The sequence below is a fragment of the Emys orbicularis genome, chromosome 1 (genome assembly GCF_028017835.1).
Source record: "Emys orbicularis isolate rEmyOrb1 chromosome 1, rEmyOrb1.hap1, whole genome shotgun sequence".
Lineage (NCBI taxonomy): Eukaryota > Metazoa > Chordata > Testudines > Emydidae > Emys > Emys orbicularis.
The window spans coordinates 122,471,103-122,496,760 of NC_088683.1; the positions used below are offsets into that span (position 1 = coordinate 122,471,103).

The 25,658-nt window shown below is 42.9% G+C and overlaps 1 protein-coding gene across 1 annotated transcript in view; it reads left to right on the forward strand.

Moving 5' to 3' along the window:
* PIK3C2G (phosphatidylinositol-4-phosphate 3-kinase catalytic subunit type 2 gamma) overlaps positions 1 to 25,658 on the forward strand; it is a 321,727-nt gene that overhangs the window by 74,017 nt on the left and 222,052 nt on the right. The window contains exons 10-13 of the mRNA XM_065420952.1: positions 329 to 524; positions 3,063 to 3,185; positions 17,254 to 17,385; positions 23,867 to 23,981. Of these exons, the coding sequence (XP_065277024.1) occupies positions 329 to 524; positions 3,063 to 3,185; positions 17,254 to 17,385; positions 23,867 to 23,981 (566 nt within the window). The remainder of the gene's footprint in view (positions 1 to 328; positions 525 to 3,062; positions 3,186 to 17,253; positions 17,386 to 23,866; positions 23,982 to 25,658) is intronic.

The window sequence follows — 25,658 nt, forward strand, 5'->3', positions numbered from 1 at the left end:
TTAGCTGCAGAAAACATGATAAATATCCCCACAGAGTGGGAATTAAGAGACTGAAATGACGTATCTGAAGTGCCCTGACTTTACAGTGGTTTAAAAAGTCTTCCTTTGTAAATGCCTTAGTTTGAAGATATTGTAATAAAGGACTATTGATATACCAGAAAATGAGCTAAGATGGCTTTCAGGAGCACAGATGGCTAATTGGCTTCACTTGGTAGATTGTCATTTTAATTACATTTTAATAGGAGGAATTTCAAAGCCATAATTGATGTCTTATGATAAATATGCTTCTTTACCAATGACCTATTGCTAACCTTTCTTTTTCCCCCAGTCTTGATAGAGAATGCTGTGACAGAGCTGTCTGCAGCCATCTCCCATCTCATCCATGTTTTCAGCAGCAGCTTTCACACAGATTTTCAGCCTGCAAAAATACTTAGAAGCCCTTCATGTGCAGATGTCGACCTAGATCCCCACTTTAGCTTCACTGTTTATGCAGCCCACAACATCCCAGCAGCCTGGCTGAAAAGGTAGGAGGTGCCAGCCCTTCTCTTAAGAAGGGCTTCTTTCCCTCACGTGTATTACAGCTAGTTGCAGTGCATGGCTGCTGCATGTCAATAAAGATGTTTTGTGTTGCTGTTATGAAAACACTGGTCAAATTCAGGTCTAGTGTAAGCAGAAGCAGCTGTATTATTTTCCAGGAAGCTGCACCCACTTACACCGAAGAGAGGACCTTTTTGGAGCATTATAGGTAGGGGAGCATAGGTGGAGGACTCAGGAGGCAACCTAGGCATCTGCACCAGACAAGTGTGGGAGGACAATGGTAGGGTGGGTAGCTGCCCTGGCAGGTGTGTGTTAGAGAGAGACCTGCCAAGAGAGAGGGTTGTGGATGAAGGGGGAGAGGGGTTTGCTACCTCCCCACAGAGAGGGGTGTGGCAGGATTCGTGTGGGCCCTGCATAATGAGTGGCTCATGGTTCGAGGCCATCTTGCTGAGTCAATGGAGCTGCATCTGCTTACAGCAGGTCTGAATTTGACCTTAACAATGGCATTCATGGTAGATGTATTTAAACCATGATTACCGGGCTACACCTATGCAGGGACAATTTTTGTTTACAGATGATGGTTAAATACATTTGTAGTTTTATAGGCCTGAGTGTATCTGGTACATTAAGCACCACAGAGAAAAACAGAGGGAGACAATTTTAATAAAAGAAAAAAACTAATATAAATAATCTCTGCCACATTATTTATTTGTTCAATTAGTGTCTCTTCAAATGGCTGGTTTTCCTACTTTATTGTAAAGTGAACACTTTCCCCTCACCACACCAAGGCAATCAAGAGAGGGTCAGATGACTGCAATCTGGCAGCATTATTGTTATAGGGGGACATGCTGTTTTCCAGATTTTTATTAATGTTTTTCCCATGCACCCACTTTCCCCTGAATTGCAGATGACTAATTAAAACACAATGGGATCATTTGCATTAGAACATTAGCAAAGGAATGTACTATACAGCATTTAGCTATAATTAGCAGTTTAATAAAAAATTCAGAAAATTTGCATTACTGAAGATAATAGATACAGAAGCATAATCACCGCTCTGATTCTGCAGATGGTTGTACTGTTCCCAGTGCATTTTATTTTAAGGATTTACCACTAAGATGTGAAATTATACGTGGCCTAGAGACCACTGATCATTGAGCTCCATCTCAATATACAGACATATGAGAAAATGGGAATAATTTTTCTTTCTAAATCTCCCTCTCCGATCTTTCCAACATTCGGTTGCTAAAATAGCCTTCCTTTCCTACCACTGCAGCTCTGTAACCTACCTTTCTCTGGTGCCTTTACTGGCTCCCTGCCTCTTTTCGCATTCAAATTTCTCATTCTTTCTTCTAAGGCACTGCACAATTCTGACCCTCACATCTCAGCTCTTGTTTCGGCCTGTTTGCAATTTTGTACAGCTATGTTCCTGCTGTTCTTCTCATCTTGTTGCTTCCTTTGTTTGCCTGTCCCATGTCTTCCCCTCTTCCGGCTGCTCCCTCCTCCCCTCACTTCCTACAACAACTTTCCTTGTTCTAGTAAAGAACAAGCCTCATTTCTGTCCTTCTCCTTAAAACTCACTTCTGCTGGCTGGATTCCTGTCACTGGCTTTCACCTCTGTTCTATTGATTCCTCATTCCTAGCCTTACTTTCTTCTTCAAATAGATAATGTACAGAACCTTACAAGTTACAGAACAACATAATGATACAAATTATATATGATTTATTGTCATCCCTTCCCCCTCTTATCCTCTAATTTTATCTGTGCTTTCCATGTTGTCAACCTAATTTAAACTCTGATCCTGCAAAGACTTTAGCATGTGCTAAACTTCATGCACTGTAAGCGATCCTATTGACTTAAATTAAACTATTCACAGCATTTAAAGTTAAGTATACGACTTTCCAGGAAGGAGGCCTTAGAGCTTAAGTTCTTTGGGTGTAGGGACTGTATTTATAAAGCATTCTTACAGTGTTCTGTTGCAATTTAAATAATAAAAATCCAGGACTCTGTCTTGTCAGTGTTTATCTTTTGTTTCATAATTTTACAATTGCATTTATTAATTGTAGGACTAAAGTATAAATGTCATTGTTGTCATATTTAAGACCAGATGCAATTCCTATTAGTTATAATTAAGTATTGCATCCTTTTTCTTCATGGAGTTCTCTCTGCTGACTCCTCATCTTTGTCCGCCTCAGCTGAATAGAAACATGTATAATATAATAATTTATATTCTTGGAAAAAATCAACACTGACTCTTTTATAAAGAAGGCAAAAATAGGAACCTCGAGTCGCCAAACCCCTTCAGATTTGCTGTTCAAATCTGACTCCCTAGCTGGGAACAGAACGTAAGAATCCTGACCAACACTCCTCTACTCTAACAATAAAAACAATAATATGTTTTTATTAAAACACTAGCATAAGCCTCAAGGATGAGCCTTTCAGCATTCTGACTAGCTAACCCCAAATTTCTTCTATAAAGTATGTTTAATTATAATTAATATTTTACATTTCTTTTTCTTTGTAGCTACAAACTCTTCTCTTTTTCCTGTTCTTTAACTTATGCTGGGAAGAAAATATGTCAAGTGAAGAACTGCAAAAATATACCAGTTAAAAAGTCTTTTTTTTTCCTGGCAAACTGGAATGAGAAGTAAGTTTTAATCTTCATTTGAAGGATGCTAGTCTGCCTCATTTTACACACCCAATATTAGAGTCTAAAAAATGGAGGGGGTAAAGGTGTCTTCTAGAGATGGTGTCAGCTCATTTCACAGGTAGTAATAATGTTCTAAATACGCCAGTATGGTAATTTAAAACTAAATGGAATGGATAAAAGTTGATACCTGGACATATTCTCTAATCTGTCATTATCCTGCATTTAGGGCACCAATTGTGGGCCAAAAGGACCCTCTGTGCATGGATGTTCCTTTTTCTGCAAGTAGAATCTCCACAGATTCTAGTGATCAGTAAATGAAGGGATGGGGAGCAAGGAGTGGACAAGCCAGGAGAAGGAGGGAGATGGGTCACGCTGGGAGCCTGGCTTATGGGGACACACATTATCCCTTCTGGGACTGAGCATAAACTAAGGGGAAATGTAAATGCAGCCCCAGGCTGTATTTGTGGTGGTCAGTAATCCCTCTGTATCCAAGGTGCTTGAAAGAGATTCTTTTTATTCAGTGAGACAGTTTCCAACTGCCTCTGCCTATGAGAGCATAGGTCTCTGCAGTGCTCCTCCCTGAGACTTCCTGCCTGGAAAGCTAAACCACTTAAAGGTACAGTTCCCAATACTACAAATTTCACTTTCCAGCACAGGGATGTCCATGCTGGGGAACCACCTTTAAAGGGGTGGGGGAGAGCGGGGGAGGAAGAGCTTTGGGACAAAAGTCAGCCAGGAGTCCTTGGTATAACAGAAGATACAAGGGATCTGCACTGCAAGGGAGCAGGGAGTGAACTTCAGTTTTATACAGAAACATAAGGCCTCTGCAGTGATGGCCCTCTCCCTCCCCCTCCCCCCCGAGAGGATCCATGGGGTTTGCGGGCTGGACCCTCAGTTTCTTCAGTGGGTGGGAAGAAACACCCGTCTCTGCAATGGAAGAAAGAAGGACATTCAGGGAGTTTCCTGGTTGCTGTGTAAGTGTGTTCACACAGGGACAAGTTTTCACTAGTGTCTGCCTTCTGATAATCATGTGCAGCTCCCATTGAAGTTGAAGGACAGTTTTTAACTTCTTGACCTGAAAAATTAAACATAACTTTGTCATTAAATCATTTTTTTAAAAAAATCATTCCCTCCTGTACAGCCTTTTCTCTTTATTATTACAACTGTCTGGGTACAATGATAGCAGTTAAAAAGTCAACAGTTACCTTACTGTGGTATGTGAGAGAATGTGGTCTGATAGGGTTAAGTCCAAGTTTCTGCCTCCCCTTGTGCAGGTGCTCAGGAGAAAGTAATGATGTTGGGCACTACAGGCTAATCAGGCTCCCCAGCAGAAAAGCATAAACCCCATAGAAGTAGCTGTTTTGGAGTACAGAAGGGGAAGTCATTTGGAGCAACACAGATTCCACACTCAGTTACTATAGAGCTGAGATGGTAATGCAGAGTAGGGTTTTTCTTCGTATTTCTCATGTCAGGCCCTCTAGTTTTGTTGCTGTAATTATCCTATTGGATAACAAAATCTTTAGTAGGAGTGTGGGCAGCCTGACTGGCTTACGTTTTGTATTTTATATCAGCTAAACCTTTTCAGCAGTTTACATTTTATTACCTATTCAAAATGATGTCTAAGACACTACCATATAGCGAATGTTGGCAAATGTTGACTTTTCAATGGTGACCACTGAAGTTATACATTTAAGTAAAGTTTGGTTTGACAAACGCAATCATCTGACATGGGTCATGTAATTACAATTGTGTTGTGTGCTTTTTTTTCTCTTGCTTGATTTTTGGTATTGAATATTTTATTGTCGTTCAGGGCTGAAGGAGAGAACTACAGTGCTCACTGTTTGAATCTTTACAATGCTGGTTAACATAGGCAATTGTTCTCTTTATGGTGTACAATTCTTTTTCTGTATTTATTTTCAATGGTTGTCACCATTTGAGTACCATTTTCTTTTTAAGATCATTGCTTATCTAGAATACAAAGGAAACGATTTGCTGATGTGAGTTTAAGTCTAAGGATCAGATATATCTGAAAGGAAGAAAAGAATAAAATAGAGTTGTTCCTTTATTAAAAGAAAGCTGATTCTGATTTGCATTGTGGCCTTCCAGAGATTTCTGATAAGCAGCAGTTCATTTTCAGTCAGTTCAAAAAAAGTCAGGAGGAAAGTGCAGCTAGGGAAGTATCAGGTGAATATGTGTCTTGTGGGTATTATTGGCTGCCTAAGAAGTGGTCACCTTTCTAATATGCATCCCAGGAAATCTGTATTTATAGGAGAAGATTTTTTTTTCAGGAGTAGGAGACCCATCTGATATAGTAAGAAACTCCTCAGCAAAACAAACAAACAAACAAAAAGTCTGATTTCTGGTTCTACCTGAATGCAGAAGTTAGGAAATCAGATAATTAGAGAGTCAGGGGTTCTGTTACCAGCTCTGCAGCTGAAGTGCAATATCAAGTGGTTGCAATTCCACTTGCTGAGGTCCTTTTTTAAAAAAAGAAAAAGATATTTCTGTATACATGTGTGGTGGTTTGAGAACTGGGTTAAAATTGTGAGCTATCACTTTAAATTCCCTGGTCCTGCTTGAAGAATAGGGAGTTCTGTAGGGAAGTATGTAATCTGGGTCTTTCAGGGTACACAGCAATAGACTGACTCTGAGGGTACATCTACACAGTAAAGAAAAACCCATGGTTGGCCATGCCAGCTGACTGAGGCTCACAGGGCTCAGGCTGCGGAGCTGTTTCACTGCTGTTTGGATATCTGGACTCAAGCTGGAGCCCAGGCTTGAAGACCCTGCAGGGTGGGAGGGTCCCAGAGCTCAGGGTATGTCTACACTACGGGATTAATCCGAATTTATATAATTCGAATTTGGGAAACAGATTGTATAAATTCGATTGTATGCGGCCACACTAAGCACATTAATTCGGCGGTGTGCGTCCATGTACCGGGGCTAGCGTCGATTTCTGGAGCGTTGCACTGTGGGTAGCTATCCCATAGTTCCCGCAGTCTCCTCCGGAACCCATTGGAATTCTGGGTTGAGATCCCAATGCATGATGGGGCCAAAAACATTGTCGCGGGTGGTTCTGGGTATATCCTCCCCCCTCTCCAGGAAGCAACGGCAGACAACCGTTTCGCGCCTTTTTCCTGGGTGAACAGTGCAGACGCCATACCACGGCAAGCATGGAGCCCGCTCAGCTCAAGACAGCAGTCATGAACATTGTAAATACCTCGCGCCTTATCGTGCAGTTTATGCTGAACAAGAACCTGGAAAACCAGGCGGCGAGGAGCAGGCTACAGCAGCGCGGCGACGAGAGTGATGAGGATATGGACATGGAATTCTATCGAACCGTGGGACCCGGTGCTTTGGAGATCATGCTGTTAATGGGGCAGGTTATAGGCATGGAACGCCGATTCTGGGCCCGGGAAACAAGCACAGACTGGTGGGACCGCATAGTGTTGCAGGTGTGGGACGATTCCCAGTGGCTGCGGAACTTTCGCATGCGTAAGGGCACTTTCATGGAACTTTGTGACTTGCTTTCCCCTGCCCTGAAGCACCAGAATACCAGGATGAGAGCAGCCCTCACAGTTGAGAAGCGAGTGGCAATAGCCCTGTGGAAGCTTGCAACGCCAGACAGCTACCGGTCAGTCGGGAATCAATTTGGAGTGGGCAAATCTACTGTGGGGGCTGCTGTGATGCAAGTAGCCAAAGCAATCACTGAGGTGCTGCTACACAAGCTAGTGACTCTGGGAGATGTGCAGGTCATAGTGGATGGCTTTGCTGCAATGGGATTCCCTAACTGTGGTGGGGCGATAGATGGAACCCACATCCCTATCTTGGCACCGGAGCACCAGGGTACCCAGTACATAAACCGCAAGGGGTACTTTTCAATGGTGCTGCAAGCACTTGTGGATCACAAGGGACGTTTCACAAACATCAACGCGGGCTGGCCGGGAAGGGTTCATGATGCTCGCGTCTTCAGGAACACTACTCTGTTTAAAGGGCTGCAGCAAGGGACTTACTTCCCGGACCAGAAAATGACCGTTGGGGATGTTGAAATGCCAATAGTTATTCTTGGAGTCCCAGCCTACCCCTTAATGCCATGGCTCATGAAGCCATACACAGGCAGCCTGGACAGGAGTCAGGAGCTGTTTAACTACAGGCTGAGCAAGTGCAGAATGGTGGTAGAATGTGCATTTGGCCGTTTAAAAGGTCGCTGGCGATCGCTACTAACTCGCTCTGACCTCAGCCAAAGAAATCTCCCCATTGTTATTTCTGCTTGCTGTGTGCTCCACAATCTCTGTGAAAGTAAGGGGGAGACCTTTATGGCAGGGTGGGAGGCTGAGGCAAATCGCCTGGCTGCTGATTACGCACAGCCAGACACCAGGGCGATTAGAAGAACACACCAGGAAGCGCTGTGCATCAGAGAAGCTTTGAAAACCAGTTTCATGACTGGCCAGGCTACAGTGTGAAATTTCTGTTTGTTTCTCCCTTCATGAAAACCAGCCCCCTTTATTGACTCATTCATTCTCCGTAAAAGCAACCCACCCTCCCCCTTCCCCCAGCTTTCTTTCAAAGGAAATAAAGTCACTATCGTTTAAAAATCATGTATTCTTTATTAAGTGATTATAAACATAGGGAGAGAACCAAGAAGGTAATCTGGGTGAGGTTTGGGAGGAGGATAGGAGGGAAGTAAAAGGCCACTGAATAAATTCAATATAATGACAGCCTTTTGGTTGGGCTGTCCACTGGGGTGGAGTGGGAGGGTGCACGGAGCCTCCCCCGCCACGTTCTTACACGTCTGGGTGAGGGGAATATGGAACATGGTGAGGGGGGAGGGAGGTTATACAGCGGCTGCAGTGGCACTCTGTCATCCTCCTGCTGCCGTTCCTGAAGCTCCACCAGACGCCGGAGCATGTCCGTTTGCTCACGCAGCAGCCCCAGCGTTGCAGCCTGCCACCTCTCATCTCGAGCGTCCCTCAAGACCTCACGTTCACTGGCATCTTTCCTAAATTTAGATACAGTGTCCTTCCACTCATTCAAATGAGCTCTTTCATTGCGGGTGGATTCCATTATTTCTGTGAACATGTCGTCTCGCGTCCTCTTTCTACGCCGCCTTATCTGAGATAGCCTTCGGGACGGAGGAGGGAGGCTTGAAAAATTTGCAGCTGCTGGAGGGAGGGTTGAAAGAAAGGAGAGAAGTTTTTAAACTGATACATTTTATACATTTTATACATTTTATTCATGGTGAAAAACACTATTCACATTACATAGCACATGTGATTTCAGTACAAGGTCGCATTTTCCATCTTAATATTGAGTGCCTGTGGCTTTGGTGTTAGAGATCACAGACGCAGGTCCGGGCAACAGAATTCAGCTTGCAGGCAGCCATGGTAAGCCATTGTCTTTCGGCTTCTGCGCCCTCCTTTCCCACATACCAAGCAAAGCCTGTTGACTGCTGCGGTTTTCCTGTTAACCTTCAGCAGCAGAAAACAAATTAACCCCCCCACCATCCAATTCTCTGGGATGATCGCTTTATCCCTCCCCCCACCGCGTGGCAGGTATCAGGGAAGATCCCTGCAGAAACCAAACTAACCCCCCCGCCCCCCCCCTCCCGCCATGAATTCCCTGGGATGATCAATGTACCCCTCCCCCCACCGCGTGGCAGATATCAGGGAAGATCCCTGCAGAAACCAAACTAACCCCCCCCCGCCCCCCGCCCCCCGCCCCCCCGCCATGAATTCCCTGGGATGATCAATGTACCCCTCCCGCGACCGCGTGGCTGGTAACAGGGAAGATCCCTGCTAGCCAAACGCGAAAAGCTCAGGGCCAATCCCCCCCCCCCCATGCTTGGCTAACTGCAGGGAAGGATTTCTTTTCAGCCACAGGCAAACAGCCCAGTAGGAACGGCCACCTCTGTCCCCTTAATTAAGTTCCCGTATTTCAACCAGGTTACCATGAGCGATATCACTCTCCTGAGGATTACACAGCAAGATAAAGAACGGATGTTGCTTGAATGCCAGCAAACACCGGGACCATACGCTGCCAGGCTTTGTCAGGCAATGATACCAGATTACTTGCTGCAAGCATGGCGTGGTCAAGTGTCCTACCATGGAGGACGGAATAAGGCTGCACTGCCCAGAAACCTTGTGGCAAGGCTTTTGGAGTACCTCCAGGAGAGCTTCATGGAGATGTCCCTGGAGGATTTCCGCTCCATCCCCAGACACGTTAACAGACTTTTCCAGTAGCTGTACTGGCCGCGAATGCATCCCAAGTCCTCAGGGCAAATTAATCATTAAAAAACGCTTGCTTTTAAACCATGTTTTATATTTTAAAAGGTAAACTCACCTGAGGTCCCTTCCATGGGGTCATGGTCTTGGCTACTGGCTTGGGAGGCTTGGGAGGGTACTTCAGTCAGGCTGAGAAAAAGATCCTGGCTGTTGGGGAGAACGGAGTGCTGGGTGCTCTCTGCAAGCTCGTCCTCCTCCTCCTCCTCTTCCCCATCCGCAGAATCCTCAGGTGTAGCTGATGAGACTATCCCCGACCCGGAATCCACGGTCACAGGTGGTGGGGTAGTGGTGGCGGCCCCCCCTAGAATTGCATGCAGCTCGGCGTAGAAGCGGCATGTCTGCGGCTCTGACCCGGAGCGACCGTTTGCCTCCTTTGTTTTTTGATAGGCTTGTCTGAGCTCCTTGACTTTCACGCAGCACTGATCTGAGTCCCTATTGTGGCCTCTCTCCATCATGCCCTTGGAGATTTTTTCAAAAGTTTTGGCATTTCGTCTTTTCGAACGAAGTTCTGCTAGCACTGAATCCTCTCCCCATATAGCGATCAGATCCAGTACCTCCCGTGCGGTCCATGCTGGTGCTCTTTTTCGATTATCGGCCTGCATGGTTACCTGTGCTGATGAGCTGAGGTATCTGTGGTATCTGTGGTCACCTGTGCTCTCCACGCTGGGCAAACAGGAAATGAAATTCAAATTTTCCTGGGGCTTTTCCTGTCTACCTGGCCAGTGCATGCGAGTTCAGATTGCTGTCCAGAGCGGTCACAATGGTGCACTCTGGGACAGCTCCCGGAGGCCAATACCATCGAATTGCGGCCACACTAACCCTAATTCGAATTGACAAAATCGATTTTGGCGCTACTCCGCTCGTCGGGGTGGAGTACAGAAATCGATTTTAAGAGCCCTTTATTTCGAAATAAATGGCTCCGCTGTGTGGACGGGTGCAGGGTTAATTCGATTTAACGCTGCTAAATCCGAATTAAAGTCATAGTGTAGACCAGGCCTCAGTCTCCAGCCTGAGCTTGGAAGTCTACACAGCAGTGAAACAGCTCCACAACCCAAGCCCTGCAAGCCTGAGTCAGCTGGCCTGGGCCAGCTGCGCGTTTTTCTTTGCTGTGTAGACATATCCTTAGGGCACGTCTACACTGGCAAAGTTATAATGCCGGCAGTTACAGTGCCGCTCAGAGAGCGCTGAAGGGAAACCGCTGTTGTGTGTTCACACTGTCAGCTGCCTGCGCGATAGCGTGTTCACACTTGCAGCACTTGCAGCGGTATTTGGAGCGTTGCACTCTGGGCAGCTATCCCACAGAGAACCTCTTTCTTTTCTGCCGCTAAGACTTGTGGGAAGGCAGAGGAGGTCGCGGGGCATCCTGGGTCCTGTCCCAATGACTCGTGATGCATTGCTTCACATCCCAGAAATCCCCATGCTTCTGTCCACATTTGGCACCATCTTTCAATGGTATGTGTATTGCGTGCCCTGCCTCTTTGGGCTGCAGGAATGGATCCCGAACTGCTGACCAGTATGCTGCTCGCTCTGACCAACACGTCATGCGTGACAGTGGAGTTATTCCTTAAGCTACAAAGACACGAGGAGTGTGACACTGATCTCTCCATGCATAGTAGCTACAACATGGGATTGCTTGTGGCATTCACGGAGGTGCTGACCACAGTGGAATGCCGCTTTTGGGCTCGGGAAACAAGCACTGAGTGGTGGACTCACATCATGATGCACGTCTGGGATGATGAGCAGTGGCTGCAGAACTTTCATATGAGGAAAGCCACATTCATTGGACTGTGTGATGAGCTCGCCCCAGCCCTGTGGCGCAAGGACACGAGAATGAAAGTTACCCTGTCGCTGGAGAAGCGTGTGGCGATTGCATTGTGGAAGCTGGCTACTCCAGACTGCTACCGATTGGTCGCTAACCAGTTCGGAGTGGGAAAGTCGACTGTTGGACTCGTGTTGATGGAAGTGTGCAGGGCCATTAATCGCATCCTGCTCCAAAAGACTGTGACTCTGGGCAACGTGTGTGAGATTGTGGATGGCTTTGCACAAATGGGCTTCCCTCACTGCAGAGGGGCGATAGATAGCACGCACATTCCAATTCTGGCACCAGACCACCTAGCCAACGAGTACATTAATCGCAAAGGGTATTTCTCAATGATTCTCTGACGCTTGTGGATCACCGTGGGCATTAACACAGGCTGGTCTGGAAAGGTGCATGACGCACGCGTGTTTCAGAACACCGGCCTGTTCAAGAAGCTGCAAGCAGGGACTTTCTTCCTGGACCAGAAGCTCACCGTAGGGGAAGTCAAAATGCCCATTGTGATCCTGGGAGATCCTGCCTACCCCTTAATGCCATGGCTTATGAAGCCATACACAGGGCAACTTGACAGAAGCAAGGAGCAGTTCAACAACAGGCTGAGCAAGGGCAGAATGACTGTTGAGTGTGCTTTTGGCCATTTAAAAGCCCTCTGGCAATGACTCTATTGGAAGCTGGACCTGGCTGATGACAATATTCCTATGCTTATAGCTGTGTGCTGTACGCTCCATAATATTTGTGAAGGGAAGGGTGAAAGCTTCACTCAGGGCTGGTATATATGATCTCTAGCCAGAATAAATTAAGCCATACAATGTCCTTCTGAAGTATTATTTGTTTTACAGACAAGTCACTAAATGGTGACATGTCTTATGAAAGACCACAAAAGAAGTCTGTGGCAGAGTCAATATTGCAATGACGTTCTCCTAGCTCTTGGCCTTGTGCTATTGCTTTAGACTTGTCTCTCCACTCAGTCTAAGATGAAGAGAAATTGTTCTATAGAATAGCTTATGAAGTTATATAGAATAGAATAGCTCATGAAAGAGGTAGTGTACCATTCATTTTTTGTTGGGATATATTTCCTTTGCTGCCTTATACGTAGAGCTAATTTCACTCTTACTTATTTATGTGCTGGTTTTTAATTGGTCTTTTCTTTTTAAAAGGAGACATGAGTGACAATGGAAGAGATGCTAAAAAGTCACTTGGATTTATGTCCAGCAACAGCTCAATCAGCTGATGGAGGAATTTTGTGCTGACAGCTAATTGGATATAGCTGACACCAATGAGGCTCATTACTTTAGATTAGAAAGGATTGAGTTATCAATATGGGCAAGAGAGACGGAAATGGAGGGAAAGATTTTGCTGAGTAGAGGCCCAGACAAGGAGTTCCTAAGGAAGGTGTGTGTGTATATATATATATATATGGTTTGTATTTTGGAGTGCTCTAAACATAGGGAGGGGAGGCAGCTCAAGACTTAGACACTTGACAAATATTTTGGCTAAACCAGAAACCCTAACAGAGGTTTTTTGTGTTTGAAACTGAGCTGCTTGTGAAGTCTCACTTTCTTTGCTTGTTGCCTCCCTCTTTCCCACCTTTTGTCTGGAATGTCTGTTCAGATTTTAGTTTCTTTGAGGCAAAACCTAATATAATAGGGCTCCAGTTTTCATTATGGTCTTTGGGTGCTACTGTTGTATACATTTTAATTATCCTGTGCACTGAATGAGACCGGGATCCTGTTTTTTTAAAAAATAGTATGTGATCATGTAATTAGAGACTGCACCATAATGAATGTACACAGGCAAACGTCATTCTGGCATTTCCTATTTTTTGAGAGATTGTCTTAACAACCTTAATAATGTTTGCAGTGTTGTGGCAGTGTGGGTAAGGAAATATATTTTACTCCACCACATAGAGCTGTTTTTCGGGTCTCCAGTGTAAGCTCGAAAGCTTCTCTCTTTCACCAACAGAAGTTGGTCCAGTAAAAGATTGTGTCACCCACCTTCAACCTTAATAATGTTCTTTTAATTTAGCTTTTTGTGTTTCACTTCCTAGGTTGTTAAAAAACAAACTAAATAAAAATAATTTCATCATGTTGATACTCACATGAATTATAAGTAGCGCTGGAGCCTTTAGAGCCACTACACAGACCTCTGCACTTAATGGTGTAACTGATAGCAATAGTAGGTTGTCATCCTTTATATGGCTTGGCATTATATGGGTATGAGACATACTTTGCCAGTGGGTTTCACAGATATTTGCTGACACCAGAGGAACGGTGAGACTCTGAAATCTTGATTTCCATTCCAGGCTCTGGAGGAGTGTGTCCTCTAGTGGGCACAGATTCTTCTGTCTTTTTCCCCCTTCTGTCCCATCTCCACCAACCTGTCCCTGTCAGTCCGGTCTCTTCCCTAGTCCTGGCTACTTGCCCTAGTCTACTTACCCAGGCAGTCCTAATCGCCCTTTTCACTGCAGTTGTCAGATCTGTCTCTTTTCCTCCCCTGCCACAATTCTCCCACCACGATCACCACTGGTTGCTAATCCTAGTCTTCGTCCAGCCAGTCCTAATTTCCTCCCCTTCCCACAGCTCATTTGATCTCATTGTTCCTACCAGCCAACTGTCTCCCACTCCCATTTCTCACTGGCTCTGTCTTCTCACTGAGCTTGTAGTCCTAGTACCCTTGTCCAACCATTCCCAATTTTCTCTCCTTGATTCCTTGTCCCAATCTACTCTTTTCCCTCCCCCTGATCTCCATTTGTCTCAGACAGCTTCTTTCTCCATGCTGTCTGAGTGCCACCCAGATGATCACTGAGAGCACAGACGAAACACAGTGAGAGCAGCTATTACAAGGGAAAGTCATTCTGGGCCTATATACCCCTAGACTGGGCTTGGGCCATGATTCTGCAACCTCATAATGTGAATGGAACCCATTGAAGTCAGGATCTAAGGCCTCGGATTGTAAATTCATCATAGGGCCTTGTGATCTGCTTGCACAGTTTATCTGTTTTATGGTGGTTTATGTATATGAACAACAAGATGCAATCTACTCCTAGACCGTCTGAATTGAAAGTAATGTCAAATGTCACATTTCCTCCTAGGTCTAAAATAAGGTTTCACATTTGGCCTATACCTTCTAAAGTTTGAGCTATGATCTCAAATAGTCAGAGTTGAACTCCTTTCAAATTACTAGCAATTGAAGGTTGCAGCATGTCATGGTTACAAGGCAAGCTGTGACTTGGGCCCTTTTACAATCCCTCTCAAGTGCACGTCTCAGGTGACAGGCTTCGCTTTCTTCATCTCTTGCAAGGGTAGAGCCCTGCAGTTCAACCACTCTTAGACTGGATCTCTGGATTTCAGAACTCCCCCACCCCTCTTTCCCAACTGTGTTAACACAGCAGGCCCAACTGCATTTGGCATCTGCACGAAACTTTTCTCCAGAAGGCTGTGACAAACAGCTGACTGAAGTGACTCAAAACAGCTTCTTCAAAACAAATGTATTGTTTATTCACCCAGAGGTACATTGAAATCAAAGAATAGAGTAAAACAACAGAAGTCCTACATGCCTTGACTTATAATTTCCCTGGCAGCTTGAGCAAGCCTCACTAACACAGGCCCATCCCATAGGGCCTGTGTATTGGTTCCTCTGAGTGTCCCCTCAAGCAGTGGCTGATGGCTGAATTCCCTCTCCCTCTCTAGAGAGGAAGTTTTTAACTGTTCAGTGTCCTAGTGATCTTAGACTCTGAACCTTGGCAAACCAGCTGTATAATTTGCATGGAGTCTGGAAATAGCATCTTCCTAATTAATAGCCCACCCATTGTTATCTTAACACCCTGGAAGTTGTTTATGCAGAGGTGATTTATCTCTGACCATTGTTTTGTTTCCTATTTGTTGTTCTTAATAGTCCCCTTTTATTTAATCTACATCATCAGACATAATAATATCAAGCAGGTAAACTGAAGTACACAGAATATTTATAAGTAATACAGTTATCTCCCATGTTCTGTACACACCCTATATCACTGGAAATTTTCCTGATAGACAATAAGCCATTTGACCTATGGCTTCAGTCTCATGATGATCTAGCCATTCTTAAAGTCTGCACTTAATATAGCTTAATATAGCCTACTTTTAGTAGTGCTATGTATTTTGTCATGACAAAGTCCAAGTGAAGCCTCCAGCAAAAGAGAAGTAGAGAATCTGTATCTTGTAATATGAGGGATATTTTTTCCACTTGGTTACAAGACTAATGAGGCTTCCTGGCATTAGCAAAGATGTTTGCCTGGTTTATGAGTAATCTTTTATCTCCTGTATAATAAAGTGCAGGGCTTTTTTTCCTCCCTTGCATCAGATCTTTTAAGATGTTTAAGGTTGAGTACCCATGTTTTAGGGTCGCTTTGTTCAGGATGAATGGAATTGATGGGCTGTAAATGAAAAGACAGGAAATAACTGATTTGGAGATGTGTGAAATAGACTGCTTTCCCAATCACTTTTTGAAATTCACTAAGCTTTGGAAGAAAGAACAAAATATAGTGCATTGTCTGAAAACTGTAAATAGGGACATTTGGGGAGACAGGGGGATGGATGCATCTTAATTTCTTTGGAGTGAGACTGCTCTTTAAACTGAATGAGTGGAATATAGATGTTTTGCTTTATTAAAAGGAGGGTGTGGGGGGGGAGGAGGGAGGTCAGTTGTTCAAGTATACCTTCAGTCAAGTTATGCCAGATTTATAACAATGTAACTGACAGTGGAATTTTACCCTAAGTATAAATTCCACATAACCCCTCCACTTTACCCCTGCTAGTTCTAATCCTAATGTTTTCCAGACTGTTAAATTATTTCAGTGGAGCTTCCTAGATTTGTTTCCAGAATGACAATGCACATTTTTGAGGACACCTACAACTACGTCATTTCATTAAACAATCTAGAATGCTGAAAAATTTCACTCTGTTTAATTTAGATTTATATCCTAAGTTTTTAATATTGAAGCGGGTTCAGATCTTCATTTTCTAAAATGCTTGTATTACCTCTGCAAAATAGTTCTTTTAACCCTGGATTCTGAATATTGATTTTGTTTGCGTAGAAAATGTAATTAATCTCAATATCTGTTTGCAAAATCTGGCTTTGCACCAAATGTTCTCAGTGAAAATAAAAGACGTGCTTTTGAATATGAACGTTCACTTCAGGAAAAATAAAGTAATACTTTGTAGGTCTCTAAACTAATGACTCAGATGTTTTTACACAGATATGAAAAAATCACAATTATTAGGATTTGTGCAAATTAAAATTGTAAACCAGTTTATAAAACCTACGTAAGTAATTTAATCGATCTATCTACTTGTTAATGGGCAATACAACCTGAAATGGACACTAGTTTCTACAACTTTACTTGCTTAAAAAATTGACATGCATTGGATTTAAAACCGCATCAGCCTTTAACCTGTTTGAAAAAAATATTACACATTGATTATACATGCATAAATTAGAGAATGGCATCATATCTTAGAATTTGTTAAGATACACACACACACACACACACACACACACTCACTCACTCACTCACTGTCCCATTGACTTCAATAGGATTTGTGCATATATGCCTGAGGGGAGAATTTAGCCCATTACCACTAGTTTATAATCCATTTTTCATTCAGTGTTTATTCTAATGTACTTTCGTATTAACGGGATGGCCTTTGCTTGCAACAACCAAGCTAGTCCTGCCCTTCTCTTCTCTAGTGTTTGATCATTTGGATGGACAAAATTTTATATGCCTTTTCTCATGTAATGTGACCTCAGGTTAACTGTTGGCAATGCTTATAATAGATCTGTCAGTTGCATTTTCCCTCAAGGAATTGCTACCTTGCAGTTTATTGCTTAGTAAGATGTGTTGTGGGATACAGTAAAACTTGAAAAGCAGTAACTGCAAATAACAATGTTAAAGTATGTTAGATTTCTTAAAATTGTGATTTTCTTTCAGAATCAACTTTCCTCTACAAATAAAATCTCTTCCTAATGAAACAATATTGACAATAAAACTATTTGGCGTAAACTGTGTGTCTAAAAATACAGAAATACTGGCTTGGACATGTTCCCCCTTGTATCAAAAAAAGTAAGTACATTTTTGTATGATAGTGTTTTTTTTTAAATAGTGTTCTTTAATTAAGTGCTATACTCTGCATGATAGAGAGGTCTGAAAGGAATATACAAACAAATGAACACTAATTTGAGCAGCTGAGCAGAACTTTATTGCAATAAGGACTGAAACAGTCACTTTCAATAATTCTTCCACCTTTCCATACAGAGTTCTTTCAAGTCCTGATTTTCCTGAACCCCTTTGGATTGGGCTTCTCTGACTGTCCACTGGGTTACCCTAGAAAATGCCCCTCATGTTGAAGGGCCTTGTTGCCTTCCCCTACCCTCACTAAACTACCCTCTCATTCAGACTATTTTCTTTCTGGATCTGCTTTCCTGTTCCCTCGCCCCCCGACCCTTTCCACACACTTACTTCTCATACTTCCCAGAATGGTGCTGCTAGTGGGACTACAGTGAACAGTTTCTCTGTTCCCTCCCCATAGTTTAGAAACTTCCCTCACATTTTAACTTTCCCTTTTTACCCAACACTCAGTTTAACATTATTTTAAAGATGCTTGTTGGTTATGAATACCTCTGTAACTCTATGTAAATAAAGACCTAGGGTGAAATATTCAAAAGTGAGTAAGTTGTATTTTATCTTTGACTTGGGCTAAGGCCAGCTTTTTAACGATATTTGTACTCTGACTTTAAGGCCAGAAGAGACCATCATGATCATCTGTCTGACCACCTGCACATTGCAGGCCACAGGATCTCACCCACCCACTCCTGTAATAGACCCCTAATCTCTAGCTGAGTTACTGAAGTCCTCAAACCATGGTTTAAAGACCTCAAGTTACAGAGAATTCATCATTTACACTAGTTTAAATCTGCAAGTGACCCATGCTGCAGAGGAAGGTAAAAATCCCCCAGGGTCTCTGCCGTGAACCCTCTCCTGGAGCTAGGTGCCTAATCCAGGTCAGACCTTTCTCACAAAAAATGAGAAGAAAGAGGTGGAGCCCCTCCTTATACACAATAACCCAGTGGCTAGAGAACTCACCCAGGTTCCGATGTCCACTCTGCCTGATTCAGAGCATGAATTTGAATCCAGAGTGCCCACCTTCTGGGTAACTGCCTTACTCACTGGGCTACAGAGTCATTTTCACTCTCCGGCCCAATGACTATATAAGTACACCTCTACCTCGATATAACGCTGTCCTCGGGAGCCAAAATATCTTAACGCATTATAGGTGAAACGGCGTTATATTGAACTTGCTTTGATCCACCGGAGTGTGCAGCCCCCCCCCCCCCCCCCCCGGAGCACTGCTTTACCGCATTATATCAGAATTCGTGTTACATCGGGGTAGAGGTGTATTTCATACAAAATGCAACCCACCCCAAAATACCCTAGCACCTGGGGGTTAGGGTGCTCTACCGGGAGGTGGGAGACCTGGTCGGTGTAGATTAGGGGTGTTCTGAGCACGCCTACCAGATCAGGCTCTGCAGGCAAGATGGCGGGGGGACAACTAGCTTGTGAATTCTCCAGGGACTTAGGTGTAAGTTCGGAGCTGAGCAGCATGGCAGTGTCAGGACTTAGGCAGTTTTGTGAGTGCCCAGCAGCAGAAATTTAGGCACCATGGGGAATTTAGGTGCCGACTGGGTTAGGCAGCAGCTGAGCAGTGGTGCCAGTGGCACCTAAATGTTGGAATTAGGTGCTAAAGTGGCAGTTAGACACCTAAGTCTCCCTTGTGAATCTAGCTCTTAAGAACTAATTCCTATTGACTTTGAAAGAATGTTAGGCCCCTAAGTAACTTGGGTGCTCTTGAAAATTTTACCTCTCTATTAAAAATATGGCCTTATTGTTTCATGGTGCTACATAACTAGGGCTCTACCAAATTCATGGCCATGAAAAACACATCACAGACCATGAATGCTGGTCTCCCCCCTGTGAAATCTGGCCTTTTGTATGCTTTTACCCTATACTATACAGATTTCATGGGGGAGACCAGCGTTTCTCAAATTGGGGTTCCTGAGAAACCCCAATTGCCAACCTTAGTGCTGTGCTGCCTTCAGAGCTGGGAGGTCGGAAGGCGGCGGCTGTTGGCTGGGCGCCCAACTGTGAAGGCAGCGCCCCACCAGCAGCAGCGCAGAAGTAAGGGTGGCAATACCACACCATGACATCCTGACTTCTGCGCTGCTGCTGGTGGCGGCTCTGTCTTCAGAGCTGGGCTCCCGGCCAGCAGCCGCTGCTCTCCAGCTGCCCAGCTGTGAAGGCAGCACTGCACCAGTAGCAGTGCAGAAGTAAGGGGAGCAGTAGTGTAACCCCCCTCCCCCACACACACAATAACCTTGCGACTCCCCTACAACTCCTTTTTGGGTCAGGACCCCTACAATTACAACACCGTGAAATTTCAGATTTAAATAGCTGAAATTAGAAAATTTACTATTTTTAAAATCCTATGACCATGAAATTGACCAAAATGGACCATGAATTTGGTAGGGCCCTATACATAACCAGAATACATAAGTAAGGAAATACAAGAATACTTTCCATTACAGCTATTTCAGTATTTTATAGATCCTAGCTCAAATGACCCATCAAAGGAGAAATTAAAGCTAGGCGTAGGAGGAGGAATACTTTAGAATCTGTGTGTTCGACATTCACCAATCTGTTAGCTATGTCATTTACTATTAGGAGAAACTACTAGTATAGAGAAGCATAGGTGCTTTCCCCTCCTCTAGCCAACCACAGCTCCACAAAATTGGTTACTTACTATGATTTGAATTGATAGCCCAATTTAAAACCAAAAGCACCCTTGAAATTCAGTCAGAAAAGTGAAACTTTAAAATATCTGAACACTCAATCAGTCTGCTTTACTGTTCCATTAGAGCCATACCTGAATATTTTGTAGTTGGAGTAAAATACAGTCTCTGAAAGGTCAAATACCTACAAAGTAACAGAAATAAGATTTTGGGGAATTATGCCACTTTGACACACATGATTCTGACAAAGGAATCTGATTGGCTAATCGGAAGGGCTCCAGTCCAGGAAATTAAGGGACGATAATTGCAGTGTGTGTTGAGCTTCTTCTCCTTACTATTTCCCCCCATTCAAAACATCGATCATTTAATCTTTAATTTTTGTTCACAAATTTTATGCAGAAAATTTTAACAGTCCTGTAATACAGAAATATAGACATACGATAAGCAAGAATAGTGATAAACTATGGGCTAAATTCTACTCTCATCTTCACTGATGTGACTCTACAGCGACTCTAATGATTTCAGTGGAGTAATTTTTGAATCACAGTGGTGTAAATGAGTACTTAGAAACACATACCAGTGATGCATTGCCCCAGGTTACTGGGAGTGTCTCATATGAACGCAATGAGACTAGATATTAAAGAGTTCTAATGAGCATTTCATAGTATGCTACAGTGCAGAATTATGGTTGTTTGCGTGCCCTGACTCTGCATTTCTATATCTTAACGTGTTTGGATTTCTTTTTAAGTTTAAAGTCAACTATGAATTTCTTGGGTTTATAATAGATGGTTTGAGGATAATTGCAACATTTCTATCGTGTATTTTATCTTTAACCATTGATATGTCCTTTCAACCTAACTCCATTTTAACATAGTTTTCATCTGGAAATATAAATAATAAAACTGCTAATCATGGCCCCAGACTTTTCTAACCAATAACCCTAATATTCATGCTGCTTGCCCTTCTATGACAATTGGCAGTATATGGAATATAATTACCAAAAGGGACCTGGATGGTGGAGTTTAACAGGAGCACTTGTTAAACTCGAGAAGCTGTTCAGTAAGTATTTGCAATGACAGTGCCAAGTCTCCTCCTTGCACATCAGGAAAATCTGTTTGTCTCTTGAGCTAAATAGTTTAGAGTTCCAAACCTAATTAAGGCATCAGAAATCCATCATTTTGGGCAATTCGGGAGAGGTAATGTCTCCCACAGTGCTCATTGCTCTGAGTTCACCGCTTTTAACAACACAGCTTATTTTGAAGTGGTATTTCCAAGTCAGAGAGAGCAGGCAACATCATTTTCTTTTGCTGGTCTCAGCGAGCGAAGTCCCCCATGTGACTTCAGGGCACAAGGTTGAACTTGTAACTTAATGTAGCTTGAGCTGTCCTTAAACCTCTTTCTTGTCTTGTAACGTAATGAGCCTGGGAGTTTACTTCAGCTCCTGTTATAAACAAGAGTAGGAAATCTGTTGAAGGTATTCTCACTTGTCATTGGTCTGTGTAAATAAATAAATAGCAATAGATATATAGTACAGTTTGTTCACATTCCATCCATATTTTATTGTTAAAGAAACTTCCTCATACAGATAGTGAGACAATAGATAGACAATGTTAGTAAAGTTGTTGGCTATCAACGCTCTAGTTGTTGGCCCTTTCCTTTTCAGAATCATCCCATCATGCTATACCACCTGCTCTTCCTGCCATTTGCATCATTCTTCTATGTATAAAGAAATGCCCAGTTATTGCTGTCCTGTCTCCAGACTTGGTTCTAGGGACCTGCAATCCATGTAACTGCACCATAATTCTGTGGGGGCTCCAGGGGAAACTGGGCTTTAAATGATGTGTAGTTTCTGTATTCTTGTGGAGCCCTCTTCCCCAGGTTACAGGGTGTTTCATATGACTTTGGGCTTGTCCTTCTTTAAAGAGTTTGATTTAGTGATGTAAACACACTGATTCAGTGCAACCAAATAAAGTAATACAGTAATTTGTGTCATTCATTCGTGTGTGTGGAATGAATGAATGACACAAATTACGGTATTACTTTATTTGGTTGCACTGAATCAGTGTGTTTACATCACTAAGTGTGTGTGTGTATATGTGTGTGTGTGTGTGTGTGTATATATATATATATATGAGAGAGAGAGATTGTGTGTGTGTCATAAATACTACATATTTATCCAACCACATACACTGGTTTCTTTTTTTCCAGTTCTACACTATTCAAAGATGACATTGCAGGGTTCCCATGTTTCTTGTCTCAATGACTCTATAGCAATTTAGTTCAGTTTGTAATTCAGAATATTCCTTTTTTGTCAGCGCTGCAAACTCACACTGGGATCAGAAAACCCATCTGTGCTCTTATATCCTCACCACTGCTAAAGATTCTGTGTTCTGAACTCATGTATCCATTTTGTTGATGCTCTAGTAGGCAGAAAGGAATTTAGTTCATTCTTCCACAGCTGTATTGATTGTGCAGTGCTAATAGTAGTGAAAATTTGCCTGTCACTAAAAATAATTATTTAGGAGTAGAAAAAATGTTGAATATGTCCTTTTATACATAATTTTGATTTCTGATCTTAACCCCACCAGCCACTAAGATGAGAGTAAATTAAAAGGCAAAACAGATACACTATATCTTAATTCAAGTGAATGGATTAATTATGATTAGGACTTGCACCAATGTCTTTCCAAATGTACTCAGGCACCGCTGAATGAATTATATTGACCTGCAATTTTCTTATCTGAAGACAGTGTGCGTGCATGTTTCTGATCAGACTTTTGTTTGTGAATGTAGTGCTCAGACAGGTGCTAGAGGCCATAATCTTCTCTTTATCCACTGAACAGATTGAGTGAGGAAGCTTGCACTATCTCCTTCCTCCTAGAGGGACCATTTCTATGGGTGCTTCAGTCCTCATGCCCCTTCAGTCCTCCAGACTGATACTATTAAATAGGGTGCTTAACTGTGGCCAGTTGTGGTGGTGGATATTTTCTATCCATCTTAGATACCTATATGCCCCCCTTACCATAGCATCTGTGCACCTCAAAGTAGTTATTCTCCCAACATCCCTGTAAGGTAGGGAAGTAGTATTAGCCCCATTTTACAGATGGGGAACTGAAGGACAAAGAGACTGTGACTACCCAAGATCAAACAGGAAGTCTGTGTTGGAGCACAGAACTGAACTGGTGTCTTCTGTATTGCCCCAACCAGTGGACCAGGACTGACAATTTACCAAACTCGTTTCTTAACGGATACTGAGGGCAGCAACTTTCAGACATTACTGACCTAGGCCAGATTTGAACTACCAGTCTAGGGTTTGTGGCCTGTCCCATTCATAGAGTCATAGAATCCAAGCCCAGAAAAGACCATTGTGATGGTCTAGTCTGGCCTCCTGTGTAACATGTATCATAAAACTTCCCCAAAGGAATTCCTAGAGAGCATACCATGTTTTAAAAATTGTCAGTGATGGAGAATCCGCTATGACTCTTGGTAAATTGTTCCAGTGATTAATTACTCTCACTATTAAAAATGTATGCTTTATTTCCAGTCTGAATTTATCTAGTTTGAACTTCCAGTTGTTGGATTGTGTTATACTCTTTTCTGATAGATTGGAGAGCCCGTTATTAAATATTTGTTACCCATGTAGATACTTATTCCCCGAGTCATTGATTTCAATTTTTCTGATATAATTTCAATCAAGCTTGTCTGGTTTATCTCCGGTACTGATGCGGTATTATGTCTACGTATATTGAAATTTGCAGAAAGTTCATTCATGGAACCATGCTGCTTAGTATGGCATTGTACAGTGAGCCTCCAACAACCATGATAGCTCCGGGCATTTGTGACACTAGTCTGCCAGCGCTAGTAACACTGCAGGTAAGGATTGCTTTTCGAGAAAGCAAAGCAAGGACTTGTCGTCAAACAACTTGCAGTAAATGATTGATTACACGGTTCTTCCTGATCCCACAGTTTAAAAGTCATAAGAGACCTCTGCTTGAATGCTATCAGCCTTTTTAATTGTGGGGGAGTAAAATTCTACATAACAGCAATTATACACCGACCCGCTAAATCAGATACAGGCTGTGGGGGTTAGGCACTGAGTAGATTACTTTTTCTTCCATGTTCCTTGACACAAATTGCTGACCTGGTACCCTACTCACAGCTGCGTTTCTGTCCCACTTGTATCCTGTGTACCACTGAATTACTTATCTTTCTACACATCGCAGGCAACTAACAATTAACTGAGTCTGCAGAAAGGTCTGTGGGGAAGGAGCTACAAAGTGCATCTGTATTTATACCACTCTTAATCCATGACCAAATGACAGGCTGCCACTGATGTCACTGTGAGCTCTGTGTGTAGACCAAGGGCAGTATATGGCCTCCAAATATTGAAAAGACATTTTGTCTGTCCCCAGTGTTGTCCTGTTCACAGATTGAACTGGTAATTTTAAAGGCACAACCAATTGCTTTTCATATTCAAAAACCAAATGATTGTTGTTAGCAAATGAACCACAAAGGCAAGTAATGTGAATAAATGAGGCTGGCCTAAAAATGCCCTATTTTTTAATAAGTAAGTGAACAAGAGTTTCTAGTTGGAATAATACAGTCAAAGACAGCTCCTTAAAATAGCTTTCTCTGTATTAATAATAAAAGGAAGGTGAGGCAGTAGAGGGCTACTAATTTAAAATCTGTCTCTCTGCTCTAAGAAACAGCAGAGAAGAATCTCCCACTCCCCTCCATACTCAATTATGCCTGTAAATATGACGGTAGGAGACACTGAACATACAGGAAAAGCTGCCTTAAAAAAACAGCTCTTTTGATGTGACTGGTGTGTGCTATAATTCCCAGGAGTACTGTATTCTGAGAGTCCATTTATTGGTGGTGTTTTTTTGTTAATAGTTTGTGAGAATGAGGATGCACATATATATTGGTTAGAGAGACTGCTTTTCTGGTCCTGCTGTGAATGTCTCTTAATACATTAAGAGGTAATTTCTATGATACGCAAATTGAACTGGATTAAAAAACTGAATTTTCATCTAACCCGCCACTCAAACCCAAAACACTTTTGAGCTTTGAAAAAGTTTGGTTAGCAGCTTTCCCCCCATTTTATTACATTAAATAATGAAACTTCACTTCCCAGACCGAGCTGGAAGTGAAAGTGATGAAAAATCATGAGAGGCTGTTCTTGAGCCCTTAACAGGCCAATCAGAAACAAGGAATTACCAGAAACAGCCTGCTCTACTGAATTTTCCAGCCTACTATTGCAAAACCAAGAACTTCAGATACATATCAAAACTTGGGGATGCTGTTGATTCAGATTGAATAGAACCTCCCCCAAAAAAACCCCGTTTTTGAGTTTTTTTCCCCATAACTTGATGAAGCTAAAAATGGGCCTGTGCCAACCCCTGTCTCCTTCCCTCAGAATGAAGACCTCCCAACTCTGGGGAAATTAATATCCAGATCTGAACTTTGCAGCTTGGTCCTGTCTCTTAGAATCCAAATCAATATGCAGACTCTGAACCCCTCCTCCCCCACACTATTCTGGAGAATTGC